This window comes from Microcaecilia unicolor, chromosome 9 (genome assembly GCF_901765095.1).
Source record: "Microcaecilia unicolor chromosome 9, aMicUni1.1, whole genome shotgun sequence".
NCBI lineage: Eukaryota > Metazoa > Chordata > Amphibia > Gymnophiona > Siphonopidae > Microcaecilia > Microcaecilia unicolor.
In genome coordinates this window covers 28,480,019-28,505,581 of record NC_044039.1, presented here as the reverse complement: position 1 = coordinate 28,505,581, position 25,563 = coordinate 28,480,019, and the positions used below count along the sequence as shown (strand labels likewise).

The 25,563-nt window shown below is 43.2% G+C and overlaps 1 protein-coding gene across 1 annotated transcript in view; it reads left to right on the top strand.

Moving 5' to 3' along the window:
* Positions 1 to 25,563, top strand: part of HSP90B1 (heat shock protein 90 beta family member 1) — a 58,167-nt gene that overhangs the window by 19,749 nt on the left and 12,855 nt on the right. The window contains exons 6-13 of the mRNA XM_030214191.1: positions 3,379 to 3,490; positions 4,116 to 4,229; positions 5,677 to 5,793; positions 11,397 to 11,534; positions 11,639 to 11,716; positions 11,799 to 11,864; positions 16,549 to 16,818; positions 18,563 to 18,808. Coding sequence (XP_030070051.1) covers positions 3,379 to 3,490; positions 4,116 to 4,229; positions 5,677 to 5,793; positions 11,397 to 11,534; positions 11,639 to 11,716; positions 11,799 to 11,864; positions 16,549 to 16,818; positions 18,563 to 18,808 — 1,141 coding nt within the window. The remainder of the gene's footprint in view (positions 1 to 3,378; positions 3,491 to 4,115; positions 4,230 to 5,676; positions 5,794 to 11,396; positions 11,535 to 11,638; positions 11,717 to 11,798; positions 11,865 to 16,548; positions 16,819 to 18,562; positions 18,809 to 25,563) is intronic.

Here is a 25,563-nt window from a genome sequence, read left to right as displayed (position 1 = left end):
GGTCTTGCTGTTTCTTTTGCGGAATCCCATGCAGTACTGCTGGCTGAGATTGCAGGTCTGCTACATGGGCTTGGCACTTTCCTTTACAAAGCATTAGTCAATGTGGCAGCACGGTGGGATACTTCTTTTGGGGCATCTGTCCTTCGCGCAAGAGTGGCCAGTTCCCACCCTATGTGAGGACTGCTTTTGTATATCCCACTTGTCCTGGATTGATCTCTTGCCATGCTAAGAGAAAATGTAGTTTCTTACTGGATAACTTTTCTTTAGTGCAACAGATCAATCCAGGAACCCTCCCTTAGGTGCTGCTCGTTTTTGTCTTGTGACTTTTTTCCTGACTTCTCTGTTTAGATGTGGATGTTGCACTTTGTGGGGTTCCGAATCTGCAGGGGCCCTTGTGTGATTTGGCTTCTTTTCCTCTTGTTTATTGGTATACTGGGAGATGAGACTGAGCATCGAGGCTTAAGGCACAGTGAAACTGTCGGCACGTGCTGGTAGACAGGCATAACCCACTTGTACTGGATTGATCTATTGTACTAAACGGGAAAAAAAAATTATCTGGTGTGAAACTTAATTTTCCCTTGCTAGGCCTTTTAGGCAGAACAAGACCAGATCTATTACACAACTCTAATGCTAAAAATTCCAGATCCAAAGGGTATTCATTTTAAAAGAATTTTTCTTTTAAAAAGGGTTTGCTTATTTGGCTGTTCAGTTATTGAATCAGGTCTGGACTTTGAAAAATTATGTATTTTTTTTTGTAAATCTTTGAAAGCTTTTCTTTTAAAGAAGTTTAATGTGTTAATTTGTAACATTTTGTACTTCCCAGCGTATGTTCTGGTATCTTAAAACTGTAATTTACACTGAACCATGAGGTAATTGTGGAATATAAGAATATTTTTTCTGTATTCCTGCTGAGCAGTCACTGTTGTATGCTTTTCACAGCTCCAGTTCAAATTACTGCCCATATGTTCCTGCCTGCAAAACCTAGGTGCCAGGTCTAATTGTAGTTACCCCAGGCATCAGGTTAACATGGCTTGCTGAGCCCTGTTGTAATGATCAATAGTACCTTATATACTCGTGGATAAACTGTGGAGCTGCACATTTAACATATTAACATGTTAAAATTTTAAATTCATACTAATTTAACACATTACTAGTATTACACATCCTGTATCCGTCTCCCTTTTGTCCCTCTTTCAGCTTCCTGCTGCCACCTTACCTTTCCTTCCCCAGCCCTCCCATCTTTACTGTTTGCAGCACTAGATGCACGCTGCTTCTCTTGAACCTGGAGCCCTTCCTTTATAGCATTCCATCAACAGAAAACAGGAAGTTATATCAGAGGAGGCAGGAGCTACAATGGGAGGGTTCCTGGCTCGAGAGAAGCAGTGTACATCTAGTGCTGCAGACAGTAATTGCAAGTTGGGGGGGGGGGGGTTGGAGAGAGTCGGATGCCTGAGTTCAGTGGAAGAGGAGAGGCAGACAAAAGATGCTGGTACCTGTAGCAGGAGAAAGAACAGAGATCCAGACTGGGTTTGGGGGGGGGGGGGGGGAGAAATAGTACAAGATGCCAGGGGAGAGAAATAGGGGATGGGATAACACAAGGGAAATGACGCCCATGGAGTAGAGGGGAAGGGGGGGAGATTGTGCCCTGGGAGGGGAGAAGAGAGGACATGGTGCTCGGGGGGGGGGGGGGGGGGGAGATGGGTGGCCATGAAGGGGAAGGGATGGAAACTAGTCAATTTCAGGAGGAAGAAAAATGGAAGAAAGTTGAATTTGAAAAATGGATAGAGGGCAGGAAGTGGCGAGAAAAGAAATGATGAATGGCTAGGATGCCCTTGAAACAAGAGTTCAGAGCACAGGAACCAGAAGTTTAGTAATTGACATTTATGTTTTGAGAATTCACATCCTTCTATATCACTGTACAGGAGGAAATGTGATTGCATTATCAGTCACAAATTGATGTTCTTTTTGGCTCAAAATCACCTAAAACTGAAGTTGACCCCTGCTGCCTTAAATCAGATTTGTGGCGGTGAAGGCAGACAAGGAATTTTATTTCATAATAATGCAATTGCACCCAGCTAGTTATCATTTTTATAACGCAGCACACAGTCCATAGCTCCTTCCTACACCTTGCTAAAACAGCTACCAAAGCTAGTGAGGTGGCTGGATGGTACTTGGCCACTACCAACCTGCTGGAGAGTTGGGTTAGAACCAACAAGTTATACTAGTTGTGTTGTGAGGTCACTTCCCCCTTTGAGATAATAAACATGAAATTTAGAAGACTGAGTGGCATTTTTTTCTTTCCTTTTTCTGGTGAATATATACAACCTTTATTCTGATTTTTAAATAGGATGTTAGCCTTAAATGTAATAACACTGACAATGGTTAGAAAGCTAGGTAAAACTCTTCACCATATTTTCAAGGGCAAATTGGGGTGTGTAGTGCTTTCTTTTTGGTTATGTCCATGTTGCATGTCGGCAAAATATTTTTGAGGGTATTCAAGACAGTTTACACTGATAGTATTTTAGTTTGGCTGTTAATATAAATTGCCTTTACTCCATTCTTCTAATATGTGTATGTGTGTATATATATATATATATATATATATATATATATATATAAATATAAACTTTATTTGAAGTGCAATCTGAAGCTAGAGTGCTTGGGGGTTCTTGATTCCTCCCTAACGCTTTCCTCCCACATCGAAAGTGCTGTATAAAATGAGGCAGCTACGACTAGTGTGGTCATTTTTGACCAGAAGGCCTTCACTCTGCTGGTCCAGTTGCTGATCTTGACTACACACCTTATAAGTCCCAATATCTGAAGAAATTGCAAATAGAGTACTGCAGTAAGATTGGTTTTTCAAATTAAATATAGCAGTATCTCATGTCTAGTTAAATTACACTGGCTCCCCATAGCTGCAAGAAAGAGGTTTAAAGCCACTTGTATAGTTATTTCAAATTTGATATGGCATCACATTTTGTCCGTTGATATCATTGTCTAGCTCAATCCAATAGACTAAAAGAACAGTTACTCCTATCATCTCTGACTTGCAAGGGAATCAGACTTAAGACTTTTAGCTCACTCTTCCCTGTATCGGGAACGGGAACTCCCTGTTTTGAGGGCAAATAACTACCTTAGGTTTAGGAAGAAGCTAAAAACTTTTATTCCCAAAGACTGTTATATGATTAACCATTTACAGTATTGTACCCTAGAACTGCTTACAGGGCTGTGGTTTTTTTTGTATCTTCTGATGGTCTGCTTTCCCTTGCGCTGTACTGATGAATGTAAACTAATTGATGTAAACTACACTGAACCCTGGAAAGGGGATTTTAGCAGTATATAAGACCTAATTTTTTAAATTTTCTTTTAATCCCTTAGTTTGGTCATGAAAGAGGAGGCATCGGACTATCTTGAATTGGAGACTATTAAAAATCTAGTGAAGAAGTACTCGCAGTTCATAAACTTCCCCATATACGTATGGAGTAGCAAGGTAGAGATTTTATTGGCTTAGTAGTTTAAACAATTGCTGATTCCCACTTGTTTTCATTCCCCTTGAGAGGTATTTTCTCTTCACTTAAAATTTACATCTGGTCTGGCAGGGCAGTAAAGAGGCCTCTTAATGTCACGATTGCTTTATTGAAATACTGAAGAGCTAGTGATGCAGGGTATCCTTATAAGGTGGGTCATCGGCTGGTTGATGGACAGAACCTAAAAGTTCTGGACTAGTCTGGTGAATCAAGTTACAACATTAGCAGGAAAGGCAGTTGTGGATTGCCCCCCCTTTTTTTGTGTGTGGGGGGGCTCGCTCTTTCATTGGAGAAAGGTGGAAAATCCATTATTTTTCCTGTGCAGACGAACAGGGGGATGTAGGCGCACACTTGGTGGTATTAACAGAACCCATGTCTGCATTCCCCTGCTGTCTGTGGAGCACCTTCTTTACAGGGACAAGTTGTCTTGTAACTTGTCCCTTAATTTGTCATGGTTTGAGCATAATTTGTGGCTTGGCTTTTTGTACACTGCTACTCCTCCAGTGTTTTATACCCTTTATTATAGATTTCAAATTCTTGGTCAATATTTAAGACTGAACTGGAGTTGAATTTGGAATTCTTTCACAGACTGAGACTGTAGAGGAGCCTGTAGATGAAGAGGAAGAAAAAGATAAAGAAGAAACTGATGAGGAAGCTGCAGTTGAGGAGGAAGAAGAGGAGAAAAAACCCAAAACAAAAAAGGTAGTTCTTTAAGCTTATTGTATTCTCTTCCCCCTCCCCCACCAAAAAAATCTAAAGTTGTCTAGGCTCTTATTTTATGGCAATGGTGAACTTTCCTTTCTATTTCTTATTTAGACTACATGTACTAGGACAGATTTTGAGCACTGTATAGTTCAACTCTGCAGGCTTTCACTAGGCCCACATCCATATTTAATTTTTTGATATGAATTAAAAGGGAACCTGCATTGGAAGGTGTCCACTAAATTCCACTAAGCAAGTCAAGTTGTAACTTGATTACTTGGGGTAGGAAGCTATATACCATTGGTTCATATGTATCACCTTCCAAGTGGCAATTTTATTGTGGTGGTGTACTGTAAATGTTTAAATACACACGCCTGAATAAACATACTTGAAATCTTAACTGAATGTAACCAAAAAGTGTGCTGCACAATCACTGATTTATCGTGGAAGAGATAATTATAGTGGGTAGCTCCAATCAACTATTTCAAGACGCTGCTAATGAGAAATGTCTGAACCCCATCCATGACACTAGCTTCTCCAGTCTATAACAAGTTCTATGCAAACAGACGATATCCAAAGTTTGCTTTATACTATCATACTTGTTGGTCTTGTGCATATAATGTGGCAGAAAAAAATACTAGGAGCCCTCACTTGTTCAGTAGGGCAGTTCTTTATAACATGCTACCAGCTTGGTAATCAGCCTCTTGAAGGTGTAGCTCAGTGGCGTAGCCAGACCTCGATTGGGGGGGGGGGGGGAGACACATTTTTGGCCCGCCTCCCTGCTGTTGACCGGCTGCTGCTTAGAGTTAGCAAATGTTTGCATTTTCGTTTGGAATTCCTGGGACCCAGCACATATGAAAAGGATTGGATTTTGTGTAAGTGCTGTGGCTATGATGGGAGTTTAAAGCAACAAGCACACCCTAGGGGGTAGTGCTGCACTAAAATTAGATGAACTTTTTGAACTTGCAGTGCTGTGACTAGTATGGAAGATTAAAGCAACAGGCACACCCCGTGGGGGTAGTGGAGCACTAGCATCAGAGGAACTTTTTGAACAAATATCCTGCTGAGGTTACTGGGCATTTTGAACAGTTAGGACATAACATGTATTAGTGGGTTTGCTCCATTAAGGTTTTATTGTGAAATGTGTATGAGAGTACATTTGTAAGTGAGTGTGTATGAAGGAATGATATGTTAAGGTATTAGGTTTTGTAAGCAAATAAATAATAAAGGTATTTTCTAAAATGAATTAACTGGCAGATAGTTAAATACTAGGGAAAAAATGCCACCAACTTGTAAAATGTTTTTGTGGGTTCATATATTTGCCTTCTAATGTGGGTCAAAAATGACTTGTTTTGTTCTAGGAGGAACTTGGAACGTAAACAGAAGCTAAAGCATATATTGTACTGAGCAGAAAAATGTTTTTATAAGGCTTTTCATTTATATACAGGTTGAGAAGACTGTATGGGATTGGGAACTTATGAATGACATCAAACCTATTTGGCAGAGACCATCTAAAGAAGTAGAAGAAGATGAATACAAAGCTTTTTACAAGTCATTTTCAAAGGTATACTTGTACATATTGCCGTACTGGGACAGACCAAAGGTCCATCAAGCCCAGCATCCTGTTTCCAACAGTGACTAATCCAGGTCACAAGTACCTGGCAAAATCCCAGAAAAGTAGAATACATTTTAACCTGCTTATCCTAGAAATAATATACTATATAATCCTTGGCCCAAACCACCGTGATCTTTACATGATCTTATTTACTTTATATAGTCTTTGCATCAATATAGCACTCTGTAGCATTCAATTTCTCCTTTTTTTGGGGGGGGGGGGGGGGAATCTTCAGATACTAGTGCCATTTTGTTCAAATTTATGCAAGAGCATGTGTGTTCTGTAGCTAGAACCTCTTCCCTGAGAGGAAGAAAACGAAACTTGGCCATGTTGGCAGAGGTTCTCCTGTGGATAAAGTGGTGCCGTTGAGAAAGATAAGTGCTACATATGAACTTTTAAGAAAAACGTTAAAAGAAGCAGTAGGCATTTAGGCATTGAATGTGGGTTATCTATGAAGATTTGTGCCTCAACCATTTCCAGGATGGATAAAAGAACATTGAAAAGGCCTACCCCTTCACCCAAAGCATAGCATGCCTAATGAGCGCACTGGACAACACACAACCTTCATCCCCTCCGACCCTCCTCATATACCTCTCGACCACTATACAACCTTGTATTTGTTATCAACCAACTGGACAAAGACTTAACGGTACTATGTAAGCCACATTGAGCCTGCAAATCATTTGGAAAATGTGGGATACAAATGCAACAAATAAATATGGTGAGAGCAGCACTAGTATCTGAAGATCCCCGAAAAAAAGTAAAATAGAAAAGGAGAAATTGATGCAAAGACTATATAAAGAAGATTAATAAAGTAAATAAGATCATGTAAGGATTATAGTATATTGTTTTGAAAGTCCCCCCCACACAATTTTTGTGGTCTACTCAATTGAACTATCCTAGAAATAAGCAGTGGATCTTCCCCAAGTCCATTTTAGGAAGCCATCCATACCTTTTTAAAATGCTGCTAAGCTAACTGCTTTTACTACATTCTTTGGCAACAAATTCCAGATCTTAATTATACATTGAGTGAAAACTTTTTTCTCAGATTCATTTTAAATTTACTACTTATAGAAGCAAGATTTTATAGATATAGATAAAGCAGTTGTGGGTTCCTGGGGCTGGGCTGACCCATTTGGCCAATTCATACCCCCCCTATAGGTTATAAGGAAGCAGTGAAAGGGGGGGAGGTTATAATTTCAAGCCAGAGAGCAGAGTTTGTGGGAGCACTGTACTGTTGCAGCTAAGGAGGTTGGCAATGAGTATGCTGGAGCAGGATTGGAATTGATAGCATGGTAGCAGGTGTCTGAGCAGCGAACTCCTGCTATCCTCAGGTCATGGCATAGTTAAGAGCCCCAAAGAAAGCAATGGCTTCTAGTTGCAGAGGAAGGGACCAGACGGCCACTACCTGCACAGTGACTCGTGCTAGTGAGGATGTCATCCATATTGAAGTTGTCTCCTGTATTTTTCTTTTCCTAATGTGCATTGCTCCTGTTCGGCCTCTGAAGCTTGCAGGCAGGGTTTACTCAATTCCAGCAGCCCCCACCCCAAAAATAAAAAGTGTGTCTTGATGCATAAGGATTTTTTTTATGTTTAAAAGCTACTGTGCCCCCTACAGGAGCTGGCATGCCTTCTTGCTTGCTAGTTTACCAGCCCCTACGAAGCCTAGACTTACAGGTAGGGGATTAGTCTGGGCCTAAGGAACCTCTTGAATGAAGAGGTCGGGAATTCAGGTAGGTATCATCCCCAGAGGAGGTGCTTCAGATATGGAGGGGGAAGAACTGCCATGGCTTACCAACCACCAGATCAGTCCAGAGGTATGGATTTGGGCACATCTAACAGTAGATGGACTGGGGGGAAAAAAAAGACACTTGCAGAGCCTGCCCTATAACACACAAATATAAAATTCCCCCCAGATTTTCTTCAAAGCCGTGTTCTCTAAGGATGGTTGACCCACTTCATAAGGGTGTGTGCAAGTCATCTCGGTCTTTTCCCATGCACTAGGGATGTCATTCAGGCGCAGTGGTCTCTCTTCTCCCCCCCCCCCCCCCCCCCCCCCCCCCCACCCCCAACAAAAAAAAATGCCTGTATCTGGGTGGCAGGGTCAATGGTTTGTCTGTATCCCAGAACAGGATAGTGTTTCTGTTAGGCTACAGAGGAAATTGAAGGGTCATGGGATAGGAGGAAATGTCCAATTCTGGATTAAAAACTGGTTGAAGGATAGGAAACGGTGGGTTAAATGGGCAGTATTCACAATGGAGAAGGGTAGTTAGTGGGGTTCCTCAGGGGTCTGTGCTAGGACCGCTGCTTTTTAATATATTTATAAATGATTTAGAGATGGGAGTAACCAGCGGGGTAATTAAATTTGCTGATGACAAAGTTATTCAAAGTCATTAACTCACAAGAGAATGTGAAAAATTACAGAAGGACCTTACGAGACTGGGAGACTGGGCGGCTAAATGGCAGATGACTTTTAATGTGAGCAAGTGCAAGGTGATGCATGTGGGGGGAAAAAAGAACCAGAATTATAGCTACGTCATGCAAGGTTTCACGTTTGGAGTTAAGGACCAAGAAAGGGATCTGGGTGTCGTCGTTGATACACTGAAACCTTCTGCACAGTGTGCTGCTGCGGCTAGGAAAGCGAATAGGATGTTGGGTATTAGTAAGGGTATGGAGAACAGATGTGAGGATGTTATAATGCTGCTGTATCGCTCCATGGTGCAACTGCACCTTGAGTATTGTGTTCAATTCTGGTCGCCGCATCTCAAGAAAGATATAGTAGAACTGGAAAAGGTGCAGCGAAGGGCGACAAAAATGATAGCAGGGATGGGACGACTTTCCTATGAAGAAAGACTAAGGAGGCTAGGGCTTTTCAGCTTGGAGAAGAGACGGCTGAGGAGAGACATGATGGAGGTATATAAAATGAGTGGAGTGGAACAGGTGGATGTGAAGCTTCTGTTCACGCTTTCCAAAAATACTAGGACTAGGGGGCATGCGATGAAGCTACAGTGTAGTAAATTCAAAGCAGATCAGAGTTTTTTTCTTTTCACCCAGCGCATAATTGAACTCTGGAATTCGTTGCCGGAGAATGTGGTGAAGGCGGTTAGCTTAGCAGAGTTTAAAGAGGGGTTAGACGATTTTCTAAAGGACAAGTCCATAAACCACTACTAAATGGACTTGGGGGAAAATCCACAATTCCAGGAATAACCTATAGAATGTTTGTACGTTTGGGAAGCTTGCCAGGTGCCCTTGGCCTGGATTGGCCGCTGTCGTGGACAGGATGCTGGGCTCGATGGACCCTTGGTCTTTCCCAGTGTGGCATTACTTATGTGGATGCTGTTATGAAGAAAAATACGGTGCTCGTGGATGGTGGCACAGCCTTTCGAGACACCCAGGATCACAGGTTGGAAACTTAATTGTGGCCACCTTGGCTATGCAGGCGGCTGTTTGTGGGGAATTAGTTGCCCTGGCCTGTTTTTATTGATCAGAACACATTTTGGACAGGGATTCTAGTGATTGGGCCGATGTAGAGAAGGAGGCCGCCAAGTTGGAGATGGGCGCTTGTCTGATGCTCTTTACGACCTACTTTGTGCTTCTTCTAAGTCTATGGCTCTTAGTGTGGTGGCCAAGCAATCATTGTGGCTCAGAGGCTGGTCAGTGGATGCTGTTTCTAAGTCTAAACTCAGCAAATTCCCATTCCGTGGCTCCTTGTTTGGGGAAGATCTGGATAAGGTGGTGAAGAGCTTGGGCGAGTCACTACCAGCCTGGTAGAGGAGGCAGAGCTCAGTGTAGTTGTGTCTTTCAGCGAGTGCAGTCCTTTCAGGGGGGGGGGGGGGCTGCTAGGGCGGTCGGGATTCCAGTCCCTCGGCAGCCACCTCAGGAAGGTGTAACCAGTGAAGGTGTCATGGGAACCAAGGGCTGGACCCTAGGGGCGAGGCTGTGCCACTTTTGAGGGGGATGGACCTGGATTACCTCAGATCATTAGGTGCTTGAGGTTGTTTGAGACAGCTATTCTGTGGAGTTTGCCCATCCCTTGGCAGATGCTTTCGTGGTGTCCTTTCCAAGGTACGTGGCAAGCATGAGCGGTTGGCCAGACTCTTTGTTGGCTAGCCTTACAGGCTGTGGTTCCCGTATCGGAGTTGAAACGAGGCAGGGGTCATTTTATTCCATCATGGTGCCAAAGAAGGAGGGTTCCTACCACTCTATTCTAGATATCAAGAGTCAGTCGCACTCTTCAGGTGCTTTCTTTTTGCGTGGAAATGTTGAGTTTGGCTATTCTGACCAGCCTGGGGCGTTTCTGTAATCTTTGGACCTCAGCTTATCTGTTTTAGGGAGACATGTGCTCCCTTTTGGGTTGGCCACAGCCCCCATACCTTCTCCAAGGTGGTGGTGGTGGTGGCAGCTGCATTGCGCAAGGAAGGTGTTAGTGCATCTGTATCTGGACGACTGGCTTATCAGAGCGAAATCGTACCAGGAGAGTTTCAGGGCCACGGCCCGAGTGGTACTTTTTTCTGCAGTCATTGGGCTGGGTGGTCAATCTGGCCAAGAGTCATCTCCAGCCGTCCCAGTCATTGGAGTATTTGGGAGTTCGTTTCAATACCAAAGCGGGCAGAGACTTTCTCCCAGAGGCTAGGATTCAGAAGCTGCAATCTCAGGTCCGGTCCTTGTTGGAGTCGCAGAGCTTGAGGGCCAAAGAGTATTTTCAGGTCCTGGGTTCCATGGCGGCTTCATTGGAGGTAGTGCAGTGGGCCAGGGCACACATGAGACCCTTGCAGTTGGTGCTTCTCGCTGATCTCCTCAGTCCAACTCCCTGGAGGATCAGCTGCCGCTGCCGGGGCTGGTATGATGCAGCCTCGGGTTGTGGTTGATACCTGCTCACTTTTCGGGGCGCACGCGTATTAGAACCGAGAGCGATCCGGTTGGCGCTTCTTGTGTTGCAGCCTTTTCAAGGTGCGGCGGTTTACATAATGTCCAAAGCCACAGCAGTAGCCTACGTCAGTCATCAGGACTACACAGAGCAGGTCTGTTTTCGCATGGGTTCATCTGAAATTGATATCACTTCTGATTAGAGGACTGCTCTGCTAAGGCCTGTAGATCAGTTACCATTGCCAAAAGACTAGGCATTTGGTGTGTCCATGCCTGGGGGAAGGGAGTCTGAGGAAGAACTGTAGGGAGATGATCTCCCTAATCCATGTTAAAGAAGAAGAAAATGTACCTAAAGCAGGAGAGCAAATGTCATCTGGCTAGGCAAATGAGAACAGACTGATGTGGAAATGGGCACGTTAGGCAGTGGGGGGATGGCTTGCACTTGTTCAGACTTTTTGTTTAAAAGAGATGGTATATCAGGAGGCATATTTTCAAAGCACTTAACCTTCCAATTTTCCATAGAAACCTATGGAACTTTGGAAGGCTATGCTTTGAAAATATGCCTCAGGTGTTCTAAACTATTATGTCTTCTAGGCTTTTTGAGAGCTAATCCATTCATGACATGTCAGTTGACTTGGCACTCTGTCCATGGAGTAAGTTGTTTAATGGCAGTTTCCTTTCCATAGGAACACGATGATCCCATGTCTTACATCCACTTCACTGCTGAGGGGGAAGTCACATTCAAGTCTATTCTGTTTATTCCCACTACTGCTCCACGTGGTCTCTTTGATGAATATGGATCAAAAAAGAGTGACTTTATTAAGGTAAAAAAACAAACAACCTTTATACAAAAATTCAGTGATCAAAAAAAATGAAGACCTTTGAAGTGTTAACTTTTTGTTTTTAATTGCTTTAATCTTCATTGCAGTTGTATGTCCGCAGAGTGTTTATCACTGATGACTTTCATGACATGATGCCCAAATACCTCAATTTTGTGAAGGGTGTTGTAAGTTCATTTCTGCTTAAATTTTTTTTCTAATCTTGTTTTGTCCATTATCTGTATAAACCAACTTTGCTGTTTTATTCAGGTTGACTCTGATGATTTGCCCCTGAATGTATCTCGAGAAACCCTACAGCAGCATAAATTACTAAAGGTATGCTATGACACCCTCATTTTAAAAATCAGGCATCAGTTCAGTTTTTTAGGAGGATTACTTTAAGAATAAAAAGCCCATTCGGCAGACTTCAGAACCCTTCTTATAAATAGGTTACATGACCACATGTGACAATATGCAGAATGACATCCATTGCCACTGATTCGGTAAGATGAACTACGACATTTGATCTCTTGAGCCATATTAGCATGGAGATTTGAGCTCTATCAGTGTGGAGATTTGAAGGCAGGTGATCTCAAACCTGAGTTCCAAAAGCACAAGATTCTATGGAGACATATGTTGGGTGACATCCTCAGTTGCCCAATCTGCGCCCAATGCTCTCCAAAAGCTTAGAACTTGCCCTGGTCTCCCAAGCATGCACAGGGGCCCCTGTGTTGTCACCAGACTTGCTCTTAGTCTTTAATAAACCAATGTGATACCTGCCAAATATTTACCCCTTGGCTTTACTCACAAGCAAGAGAACTCTTGCCTCCTGCCCTGTAGCAGCTGACCGAAGGTGGGGGGGGGGGGGTCGGGTCATTTTCAGCCAAATCTTGTGTGAATGTGAACCAATGAGGCCTACTGGGGATTGTCAGAGCTTGCAGTCAGCTCTCTGCTAAACTCACAGGAGATTATCCCCAGTCCCAGGAATTGCAAGCCCAGGCTGACAACTGGGAAAACCATTTTAATAAAAATGTTGCAAGTTTAGGTTCCCAAGTCAGTGCAGATGTATTAAATATCCACTGAGTCAGGACCTTTGTGAGAACGTGGTGGTGGGGGGGTGGATGGGAGAACCATTTTAACAAGGATGTCTCAAGTCTGGCAAGTTTAGGTTCCCAAGTTGGTGCAGATGTAGTTACATATACACTGAGTTGGGACCTTTGTGAGGATGGGGGGGAGGGGGGGAAATCAGGTTACCAGCTTTTTATGCTTACCCAAATTATGTAAAGTAACGAGAAAATAGCATTGACACGTTTCCCATTTTGTATTTAGTTATAAAGCTGATTAAGGACAAGCATGATACAGACTCTTCTTAAAATGAGTCCAGACACTGCAGACGTTATACTAGCCTGATGTACAATTTGGAATTTAAAAAGCCTCTTCACCACCTTGAACATTGGTTCCTTATCTCTTCATGTATCTGTTATAAAATACTTCAGCGGACAGGCTAGGGCAGGTACTTCCCCAGCTGATACATACAGATCAATCAGACTTTGTGGCCCGTAGGCAAGTTGCAGACAATATCCAACGTACATTACACATGTTATGGGAAGCTCAACAGGGGGGAATCCCGGTGACCTTTTTAAGTACAGACACCAAGAAAGCGTTCGATAGGGTTGAGTGGCCCTATCTGTGGCAAGTGTTGGTGTATGGGGTTCAGTCAAGGTTTTTTTTGGACTGGTTAAGTCGCTTATATCAGAAGCCGGTGGCACAACTTTAAAATCAATGGGGGTTACTCTTCTGCTTTCCTGATTTGAGAGGGGCACTCATCAGGGATGCCTGCTATCTCCCCTGCTCTTTGCTCTTTTTATTGAGCATCTAGCCCACAGGATTCGGTCACTGGTGGATATTGGAGTCTGAATTGGAGATAGAGATCATAAGTTGGCGCTTTTTGCTGCTGATGTTCTGTTTTATGTGCAGGCTCCTGGTCTGTCTTTACCAGTGCGCCTGCATGAACTCAATAGTTCTAGCAGATTATCTGGCTTCAAGATAAATTATGATAAATCAGAGCTGACGGGCATTTCTGTTACACAGCGAGAGCTGGACTCCCTGGCTCGGGCTTTCCCCTTCCGGTGCATTCAATGCAGCTTCAAATATTTGGGGGTTCAGGTCCCCAGTGATATTTCCCAATTGTATAATCTGAAATGTCCCCTTGTTTCAGCAGCTCTGTAGAGACCTGGTGGGTTGATGAGGTAGATGGTTATCCTGGTGGGGCCAGATTGCAGCCATCAGGATGAACATCTTATCTAGGTGGTGGTTTCAAACTCTACCAATTTTGGTCCCCAAATTAGAGCTAATGAGGTTTCAGCGGGACCTTTCGGGTTTCCTCTCTAGGGAGGTAGTGTATTGTATCGTGGCTGAATAGAAAGGTGATGTGGCGGTCGGGAGCCCTAGTGGGATGAGTACCCAATCTACCCTGGTATTACTGGGCGGCTCAGTTGAAGCTTATTTCGGGCTGGAGCCAAGAGCAACCAACAGTTGCGCCACTCATGGGCCAGGCATATGTATGAGATTATACTTTGGGGGCGGTTCTATGGGCCTCTCTCTCCTCCAGGGCCTATAGCCAGTTATCTAATTTTCATTTGTTCGCCGCCTGCTGATATTGTGGAGTTCTCTTAGGTCTAAGTTTAGAGAGTCCAGGGTGCCTTCCTCTTATGCCCACACCAGTTCAGATCCAGGGATCTCAGTTGGATTTAGGCATCCTGTGTGTATACGATGGGCAGCCCAGGGGTTGGTCTGTTTTCGAGACCTCTTGGATGTGGGTGAAATGCATCCCTTTTCAGAGCTTAAATAGAAATACACCATCCCTGGGTCTGATGTGTTCTTTTATTTGCAGGTTAAGCATTATATACTCCAACAAGGGTGGTTGAGAGACGACCCCAATGACTGAACACTTTGAAAACCTTTGGGGGATTGGTGGGGAAAATGAACTATTTCCATTCTTTACAATTTTATTAGGGGTACAGGCTTTCAGAAGTACACTTATATGATTCAGTGTGTGTGCTTTTGAAGGAAAATGCTTATAAAGTATTAACACGTTGGTATTATACACCTGTGAAACTTCATGCTATGTTCCTCAAGGCCCCCAGCGCTTGTTGGCCCTGTGGATCTGGGGTTGGAACATTCTTACATATCTGGTGGTCTTGTGATCAGATAAAACCCTTTTGGGAGAAGTTTTTCTAAGATTGCTATTCACACGGGCAGCCCTTTTCCTTGCGATCCAAAATGGTGCCTATTGGGACTGGGCAATAGGGGGTGGCCTGAAGTGACCACCTTAAGAGATTATGCTTGATGGCTGCTAAGAGTATTGCAGGCCATTAGAAAAAAATCAGTGGGGCCTACTGAGATTGATTGGATTTTGAAATTATCTTTGGAGAAATGGAACAACTTACGGATAAGAGACTGGGCCACTATGACCCCAATTCCAATGTATGGACTCATTTTAACACTTTAACCCAGAATTCTTAAAGGTTTCGTAGGGGTGGGAGGGGGATTATAGTTTGGGGTTGGAGTATTTGTTTCAAGTTATTCCTTTGTTGTGATTATAAGTGCACTCTGAAAATTTGAAGGTAGTACTATTGTAACTTGTATCGGACATATTGTACTTACACTCAAATGTAATGTTAAAAAAAAAAAAATGATTCTGGGCAAGATTGGGTCCCATTGCCTAAGAGCAACAAACTACTGTAGCAAACTTCTGTACAGTCACTATAGAAGATATCTGCAGGGCTGCATCCTGGTCATTGGTTTACACAGTCACCAAACATTGCTGTGTGGATGCTTCATCCACAGATACAACCTTTGGACTCAGTGCTGTGCAACCTTTTGGCTATTAAAAAAAAAAAAAGACAAAAGGAAAGGTAAACCTCCCATCATATGGCATACAAGTCTGCAGCATTTCTGAGGTGATTCACATTTTTGCAAGAAACCCCCACGTGCTTAGGAAAGCCAAAAACTTTCCTGAGCCTAGAGGAGAGCTCTGCACACAGATTTGTTAGGAAGACTGCTAGTCGGTCCCCTGCTGTTTGGAGAACCTCGGTTGCAGTTTAACTTCACTTTCTCTGTAGGCAGTAGACTAAAACGTAACTTCTCCCTTCTGAAATCAGTTGAAGCATACTATCTGGAGGAGCAAGGGGTTGTGCAGAGCACCCACAAACGTTCCATAAAAACTAAATGATTTTTCTGAATTCTGAGAGATCAGTCCTGTCACTGGTTGTCCCATTTGATTGGCTGAATTTACTTTTCCGTAATGGAGGTTTTCTGTAGACCAGAACATAATGTCATCCTTACTTTTGGATTTCTTATGTCTTTATGTAGGTTAATAAGTTTGTACAAAGTGTATCCACTGAAACCTCCTCCCCAGACCCCTCATCTACAAAAGTTGATTGAAGCAGGGGCTAACATTCTCTGTGCAAACAGACTATTTTCATACATTCCACCCCTTCCCAGTGCGCTATATATATATATTTATATTCCCCCCCCCCGGGAGTCCTCCACACACTGCAAGCATCTCCTCCCCTTGGTTTTCCCACATCCATGGCCTTATTCCCTCCCTGGCGGCATCTCCCATTTAGGCTGGTTGGGGGAAGGTTGCTCCCTTCTGTTTGCTCTCCTCTCCGGCAACTATTCAAACAGGCAGCCGTGCATGTCATCGGGGGCTTTTCTTCTCTGACACACACAAAGTTTGTAGGCACGTTATGAGGTTTTTGGTTTTTTTGTTTACATCCGCACCCAATTTGTGTGCAAGTTTATATGCCTGGATGCATTGTGTAAAAATAAAGTAATCCTAAAGACATAAAGGCATTTGAATAAACTAATGTGGGTTTTATGCTTAACACCTTGTGCTGTTTTTATGTTTTACTAAATCTAAATAGCTATTGCATCTTAGCTTCGAGTTAAGGCAGCAATAGTGCATGATATATAGAAATACACTTTTTCACTGAACTGTTCTGTTATATTGTAGGTTATTAGGAAGAAACTAGTTCGTAAAACTCTCGACATGATCAAAAAGATTGCAGAAGACAAATACAATGACAAATTCTGGAAAGAGTTTGGTACAAATGTTAAACTTGGTGTGATTGAAGACCATTCTAACCGTACTCGTCTGGCTAAGCTCCTTCGGTTCCAGTCTTCTCATCATAAAACAGAACTTGCCAGCCTAGAACAGTATGTTGAGCGAATGAAAGAAAAGCAGGACAAAATCTACTTTATGGCTGGATCCAATAGGAAAGAGGTAAGAATTGAAACAACTGAGGTGTTGGCTTTGAGTGTAAAATAATTCTTTAACTGTTGAAAAAGAAGCTTCAATTGCTGGAGAAGGTGAAATTTTAACCCTACCCATTAAATTTCCTTTCCTTGAGTCCCACTAGACCAGTTCAACATCCCACCCCGGAAGCCTGGGGATTGGCATTTGGCTGTAGATGTGCTTGGTTAGGGAGCCCATGCCTCTTCCTATGCTCCTAGTATTTTGACTTAATTTTGAATTTCCTTATCGCTTCCCTGGGGACTTTAGTTTTGCTAAATGAGGTTTCATTATATTCCTTGAGATAGTGTGCATCTCTTATTCTGATGTCATTGGAAACTTTTTTTCTACCTGCATTTGCTGGTTGGGCAATATAACCCACTGGTTTGAATGTCTAGTGGAATGGAAAGGAAAATAACAGCAAGATCAAATTTTACTACACTGTCCTTCTGACATCTTCAGGTTACTAGTACAATCTCTAGTCCTAACTCAGTTTGACTACTATAATGCTAATAATGCTGTATGTATGGTGTGTCTAAGATTACAAACGGTCCAGAATTCAGCAGCTAGCTAGATTGATTGGGTTTCACGCTTTGAAAGGACTATTCCATTATTGTGTAAGTTGCATTGGCTCCCTATTAAAGCTAGGGTAATTTTCAAGCTCCATACCCTAACTATCCAAATAAATGGCATAGCACCAGATTATATACAGCCTTTGCTAAGGATCCCCTCTGCTTGCTTTTGTAATGTTTGCTTTTGGCACTAGAGATTTTCTCCGATTTAATCGCCCCAAAGAACATTACTAAAGATTTCTCTTTTCAAGGTACCAAATGGTGGAACTCTACTGAATACTATCTGATATCAAGTTAATTACTTACTATTCCACAAATTATTGAAGTCATTCCTCTTTAGATTTCTTGCCGCAGGGGAACTTCACCAAGCTTAGTTTAGGATTACAGCTCTACACAAGTTTGTCATCTTGGCAGTGTTTTTCTTTGGAATGTCTTTAACTGTAATGTATTATACATTGTTTTTTTTATATGCTTGTTTTCTTGTGCTTTGTAAGCCACATTGAACCTGAGGTTGCTTGGGATAATGTGGGTATAAAATATCTTATCTTAAGACCAGCTTAAGATCCTAGTACTCAAAACATATGCAATCAACATTTAATGTGATCTTAATGTTAGCATTTAATGTAGAGTACAAAGGGAGTAGAGGCTGACCACAGACAGCAGTATTTTCCTGCCGGTATGCTGTCTTGTCTCCATTGAAGTAGTACGTGGAAGAAGCTTTATTTGAACTTCATAGCGTTCACCTTTGGTTATAATTCTGGTTTCCTTGTGTACTCTGTGAACATCCTTTATGACCCTTGAGGCAGACGCCCTTGTGTGTCGATAACACAGACCATGTCGGGTCTCTTGAATATCCAATAAAGTGTTTTATCAATAACATCTCCAGAGTTGACTGTCTGTGGTCAGCCTCTACTCTCTTTGTACTGTGTGGATTCGTCGTAGAGGTTTTTTTTCCAGCATTTAATGTAGAACAGTCAGAAGTTTAAAAACACTATATTTGACTAGATGTAGGATGTGACCAGGGTTAGTTGAGAAACTAAATATTTTCTAACCATCAGATTATAGTTACTGCTTTTATCTTTTTGAGACCAATTATAGTAAATGATATGCACTAGTTTGGCAGTTTGCATTTTAAGTAGCATAGATGTTCTGTATCTTTACAGGTTGAATCTTCTCCATTTGTTGAACGTCTTCTGAAAAAGGGTTATGAAGTGATATTTTTAATCGAACCTGTAGATGAGTATTGCATTCAGGCTTTGCCAGAGTTTGATGGAAAAAGATTCCAGAATGTAGCCAAAGAAGGAGTAAAGTTTGATGAAAGTGAGAAAACCAAGGAGCGACGGGAAGCTTTAGAAAAAGAATATGAGCCACTACTGAATTGGATGAAGGAAAAAGCACTGAAGGATCAGGTAACCATTTTGAGTTAGTAAAATTTGACCTATTCAGGTATAGAAACATTTTACAACAAGCCTAACATAAAAACTAAATGTTCACAAATTTATTAGGAAAATGTACTAGTTGGTAGTTGGGTTATGTTAATTTTGTGGGCTAGGATAGATGGGTGTATCTGCACCAAGTTCACTCCAGTGGTGGAGATTGGTAGTTGACTTGATTTGCTTTGCTAGGATATCATTCATAAAATGTGAGCTATATATGAGGGAAGGGATTTGGTTTTAACTCATGTCTGTTTTTAGTAGTAGCTCAAGAGAAATTATAGGGTTTACAAATACCAACTGTACCTGAATATATTCAGGTACAGTTGGTATTTGTAAACCCTCCAGGGCTAGGAAATATTTAAGTTCGTACCTGAGGCAGTGTAAGGTTAAATGATCTTGCCAAAGATCTCTAGGAGTGGCAGTAGAATTTGAACCCTGACTTCCCGGATTCTGTCTGCTGCTCTTAGAATCATAGTAAATGTTGGTGTTTCTTACTAGCAAGCAGAATACACATGCGAGACTGGTGCAACAAGGTTACAAACTTTATTTCAGGGTTTCCTGAGGCAGCCATTAGCGAAACATGGTCCATGTTGGGACCCTCGTGAATAGACTTTATTGGATCACTTATATATTCTTTTTGAAAATTGGAATTACAGACAAGTTCTTATTTTGAATTTTCACATTGAATTTTTTAAATCCAGTTTGATGTATTGGAGTGCTACGATTATATACAAGTTGAGACTATATATCATGTTTGTTGTAGTTTGATATACCGCCTTAGCTTAGGAAAAGGTTAGAGCAATGTACAATCTATGACAGCTTTGCTTGTTCATTATGAGCACTTCCACTTGTTTCCTAGAGCTAAGATTTTATGTATATGTTTAGGCTGTGGGTTCAAGTATTTGGCAGATAGACAATCCATACAGTTTACTAAGTGGCCAGAGTCCAATATTTTCCCTGTCTGGTTAGTGCAGTGTAGTGGGCTGTCTTTCCCAAGCAGCTGTAGCCAGACACAAAAGCTGCTCACAAGTGCAGGTTAGTAAGGAGAAATTAGGCTGCTAATTTGCTTTCCTTTAGTCCCTCTATACCAGCCCAGAATGTGACTGATGGGTTGTGGAGACTGAGAACTGTGACTCAGAGCCAATAAGAGCCCTTGCCAGCTAGAGAAAGATCCAGTAATCTGTCTCCATCAGGTGGAAGGTGGTGAGCCCTTCAGTCTCATTCCTGGCTATCTCTCTTCTATGGTTTCTTTCTAAGGCTTATCAGAGGGTTCTTCTGTGTAGGGAATTAGGTCCGGGCTGTGCATCCGAGGTTTTGCCTGTTGGTGGAGGCTGAGGCCCGTGGGGGGTCTCTTACAGCCTCGGGGGGTGTCACACTCGGCCGGGTCCCTCCCCCCCCCCCCCCCCCCCCCCCCCATGTCCTCCCTAGCATCGGAGTGATGCTTTTGTGTCCTTGATTGTGCCTCAGACTCTTTGGGGAAGAGCTGTGCAGGCAGGGAGAGGCAGCCGCTATATGTTTAAAAAAAAAAGCTATCAGCAGTTCAGAGTGTGCAAGTGAGCAAAGCAGCTCCCTTTCTCCCCTTTTCAGCTGGCCTTTCCTTTTCCCTTTGCCACTTTTGTCTGCAGCACAGGTTTAAAAAAAAAAAAGCACCAGTTTCAGCGCCATAGTAGAGCAGCTCCACTGCTGTTCTCGGAGTGAGAAGCTGTGCAAAGTGCTGCGCAGTGCTGGATATTTAGTCAGACAGGAGCCTCTGCGTCAGCGGCACCGGTATTGGGGAGGTCCAATACAGCATTCTTGGGCGCTTCGGTTTGGCGGGAATGCTGCCATTTTGTTATCCTCGCTGTCCCTGCTCATGGCTTTGAGGGCATTTTTTTCCCTTCAAGGGGTTCTGTTTTCCGGCAGTGTCTACAGGAGGGATGTGGATTCTGAGCACGGCAGCTCGTATTGTTTTCCTTCTGCTGGAACGTCTCGGATTTCTGCCCAGTCAGACTTCATGGGAATCCCCTCCTCTTCTGTTAAATTTTCAGTTCTTCCTTAAATTACCCTGCCCAGCAGCTTGGGTCATAGGTGTTAGGCAAGACTGTTTTTTCCTTAAGGGGGAAGCCAGCAGATCTTTCCTGGAAGTTTTCATGTTTGAAGGTTGCATTCGATATGATAAGGTACAGAGGGGGCGTATTTCCCAGAGGTCTTTTCTTTTTTTGAAAATTGCTGTTAAATTCTTGCCAACTGCTTTAGTTATGAGTACCTCACAGAAATTGGAGGTATACCTACGAATAGAGGTGTGTTTGCCAGTAAAGCAGATACAGTAATCTTAAAAAAAAAAAAATGTACAATCTAGTTTTACAGTTTGCTCTTTAGGTTATTCTTTGCCCTAAGTTTTACCGTAGTGTCCCTTTAGGTACTTGTAGTGGGGTTAGGTTTGTTTGGTACAGGGTCTGACTAAAGTTAGGCATTTAACGTTCAACTCCCTGTCATTTAATCAGCAGAGGTGACAGCCTACTTCTGGGGGGGGGGGGGGGGGGTAGTGCTGGGAATAGTCTCCAGGCCCTCATGTGCAGATTGTTTGAATTTTGTGAGCACACCCCACATTGCTCAGTCTGCAGAGGGCCGAGACTGTTCTTTCCAAGGCATGCATGCCCTGGTTTGATTTTATTTAAAAAAAATAGTTTAAGCTTAGTGCTGTGTGTATGGTCTATTGGGAGTTTTGTTGAATGGAGTCTTATTAATTTCCAGAAGGATGTGCTTCTCTGCTCCTTATCAATCAATGATTTTATGCATTTCTGTGGGCAGGTGCCTAACTCAAGTCTAGAGAGCTCAGAGGTAATCTAGATTTGACAGATGTGAAAATGCGCTAAATGCGAAGGCTGTGTGGTTTTTGAGACTCTGCCCAGCATATTCTCAGCAATTGACACAGAAAACTGCGCTAGTGTGCATACTCCTGGTTGTAAGTAGTGTGGAGGCAGTTCAGCACCTGTTGAGGCGGTGCTAAGGGAACCGTTCTGCCTGCAAAAGGGTTAACGTACTGTACTTATCATGAGTTAACTGTATTAGGCTGTCTATGCTCTCTTTGTCCAAGTCCCGTCTAATTCCCACTCAGAATCTCAATGTGGAGCGGGTGCTAGCCATCATGTCACCTCAGTAAAAGCTTACCTGCTCGGGCAGAAACAATAAAAATGTGCCAATTCACATGTGCCTTACGTAAAATGGTCTGCGCTGGTCATGACAGAGGCCAATCTTCATGTTCTTTTTCAAACCTCGCATCTACGTTTTCTGGCTTCTGGTGTTGGGCAAGCCCTATTAGTGTCGGGCGTTGCCTTTCGGGCTGGTGACTGCCTCTTGTATGCTTATCGAGGTGATGGTAGTAATGGCGGTGGCTCTCAGAATAGGGGGCATCCTCTTTCATCCTTACCTGGACCATTTTATTTTTAACATTTGTATCCCACATTTTCCCGCCTATTTGTAGGCTCAGTGTGGCTTACATGGTTCTGGAGAGGCGTTTGCAGACTCCAGTGAGAACAAATACAAAGTGATATTGTGGTAAGATACAGTTCATGTGGCATAGCCACATTAGGGAATCGTCTTAACGGAAAAGTTGGGTTTTGTCCATTACATACTTTAGTTTTATTGTTGATCAGGACAGTCATATCAGGAGAGTGGTCAAGCGATGTTCCGAATCTGGCACCTTTTGTAGTCCCTGGGTTGGGTAGTAAATTCGCATCACAGCAATATACTGTTCCAGGCCTCGGGGGTGTTTCTATACTCAGCTGGGTTGAGGTCTTCATTACCCGGTCTGTAGCCTTAGGTTGCAGTTTCAGATTTGCCTGGTGTTCCGGTCCTCAAGGCCAAGAGTGAGGGATTCGCTTCAGGCTGGGTTCCATGGCGCAGGCGATTAGAAGCAGTGCCCTGGGCAAGGGCTCAGGTTCGGTCTTCAAAGTCTACTACTAATCATCATTTCTATAGCACTACTAGATGTACGCAGCGCTGTACACTTGAACATGAAGAGACAGTCTCTGCTAGACAGAGCTTTACAATCTAATTAGGACAGACAAACAGGACAAACAAGGGAATATTAAAGTGAGGATGATAAAATAAGGGTTCTGAACAAGTGAATAAGGGTTAGGAGTTAAAAGCAGCTTCAAAACGGTGGGCTTTTAGCTTAGATTTGAAGACGGCCAGAGATGGAACTTGACGTACCGGCTCAGGAAGTCTATTCCAGGCATATAGTGCAGCAAGATAAAAGGAACGGAGTCTGGAGTTAGTGGAAGAGAAGAGTGCAGATAAGAGATTTACCAAGTGAACTGAGTCTCTACTCTTCAGGTAGTTGCTGCAGAAGGCTTGTCTGCAGACAAAATTTGTCCCTGCCTACGTTAGTATGGGCAGCCTCTGCTGGTTGCTCTGGGGGTCCATTCTTTCAGCTGCTGCTCCAAGGGTATGTCCTTGAAGCAGTTGAAAGGGATAGTTCTCGCAACGGATTGCAGTGCTAGGAGCTGGGTAGCTCACTGACAGGAGCAGTAAGCTCATGGTCTCTGGTCTTGACAGGAAACGTCTAGCTAGATCAGCTTTCTGGAAACCAGAGCATTTCGGCTAGTTACTCGGGCATTTTGTCGCTGGCTGGCGAGTCGGTCGCATCTCATCAGGCCACAGTGATCATATATAGATTGATAGAGGCGGATGAGCTGTCATCAGTTGAAGTAGGAGACAGTGGAGCTACTTCATTGAGCAGAATTTGCATTGAGTGGTTCGTTCTGCCGCTCGTATCACAGGTATTCAGTCGAAACTCGCTGGATCCTGGAGAATGTACTATCTGCTAAGTAGCATGTCAAGCTGTGGTAGAGTGTTGGGCTTTCCAACGACGGTTTTTTTTGCGTCCATTCTCAATACGAAGCTTCCTCTTTAAGTTAGTCACTGAAGTCCCCAGAGCACAGAGGGGAGATTGGCCTTTCCACAGTGGCCTCTTAGGCTCTTTCTTTCAGTGGATCGAGGCACTTGGAGGCCGGGCACTTTTTTGGTGGAGTTGGATTGGCCTTGTAAGCCTAGCTCCGATAATCTTGTGCCTTCGGGTTAGTTCTCCTCTTCGGTTTCCAGAGTCGTTAGGTTTTCTGGGGCAGAGCCTGGTGTCTTATCCAGATCCAGTTTGATTTTGTCTTAAGACTTGGCTCCTGAACGGGCATGAGTTTTTTTTTTTTTTTTTTTTTTTTTTTTTTTTGTTGGGGGGAAGGTATTTGGCGAGTGTGGTGGTCACTATGCTTCCCTCGAGGCATCTTGTTTCAGTTCCTAAGTTATATTAGGACTTGGGTGGATTTCTTGAGGCATGCTGTGAGGAGCTGGTCATCTCTCCCTGTTGCGCATCAGTTCAGCAGTTGTTGGATATCTTGCAACAAAGGTCTGGCTTGGGCCTCAAGCTGTGACTTGTCTCCTTGTCCTGTTTTTTTCGTAGTCTAGTTCTATGTAAGGTCTTGTTCAGCCATCCGGTTGTGGGGGGGGGGGGGGGGTCTGAGGAATGAACGTTTTGAGTGGTTTTTCCTCATTGGGATCTTAATTTGATGCTCTCTCTGTTCTCCCAAGCCTTTGTTTGAGCTTTTGGCTCCCAGTACTTTTATAGCACTTAGTATTTTGGTGACTATCGCTTTAGCTTGGCTCTTTCTTGTGAATCTCCGTATTGTGAACTTCTATGGATTGAGTGGACTTTCTCTCCTTTCCCTCATTTCTTCCCAAGGTCTGTCTTATTTTCACTTGTCTCAGTCAGTGGTGTTGTCTGTGCTCAGTCTTCAGGTTTGGAGGATCGACATCGCTTGACGTTTCTTCTTGTCTGGAAAGCTCTCAAGTAGTTTTTAAAAACTGCAGAGGAATTTTGTGCACAGATCTGATGAGGGTGTTGTGTAGAGGGCTCATGGGCCTCTAAGCCTACGTTTTTTTTCTCATTAGCTTGGGGACATGATAGTTTTGCACAAAGGGCTCGTGGCTTCTAACCCTACGGTTTCTCGTTGCCCTTGAGTGAGGTTTACTTGTGAGGGGATAGATGGCTTTTTGAGCGAAGCGTATTTTTTTCAGGTACCTCCTTTGGAGTTTTTTTCTAAGCCAATCACTTGGTCATCTTTGAATTCTTTTTAAAAGCGTTGGATGTGCAGTGTCATACACATCGATTTCAGGAACAACGGTTCTTTCTGTGGGGTTACTTAGCTCCCTCCCATGTTTATACTGCTTTGTTACTTCCCATCAGTCACATTCTGGCCAGTCTGGAGGGATGCTAAGGAAGGAGAAATTAGGCCTTATCTGCTAATTTGCTTTCCTTTAGTCCCTCTGGACTGGCCCAGATCCCTCCCTCAGTGTATTCTGTTTTGCGGTTGGTTTCTTCTTGGAGCTGCGTTGTATGTTTGCTATTATATAAAGTAATAAAGGACACAGCTAAGAAATAAGTGCTCTGCCTGGAGTGGCATCTCTTAGAAGCATGTACGATATAAGGCACAGGCTCTGTTCGCAAAGTGCCAGTGGCTGCTGAGGCCTGCGGATGCATAGCCGAGGTTCTACTCCTTCTTTTCCTTCTGCTTTATATTACTGGATCTTTCTCTAGCTGGCAAGGGCTCTTACTGGCTTTCTCTAGTCTCACAGTTCTCTGTCTCCACCTGCTGGAAGGCGTGCACAACCCATCAGTCATATTCTGGGCTGGTCCGGAGGGACTAAAGGAAAGCAAATTAGCAGGTAAGGCCTAATTTCTCATTACTAACCTG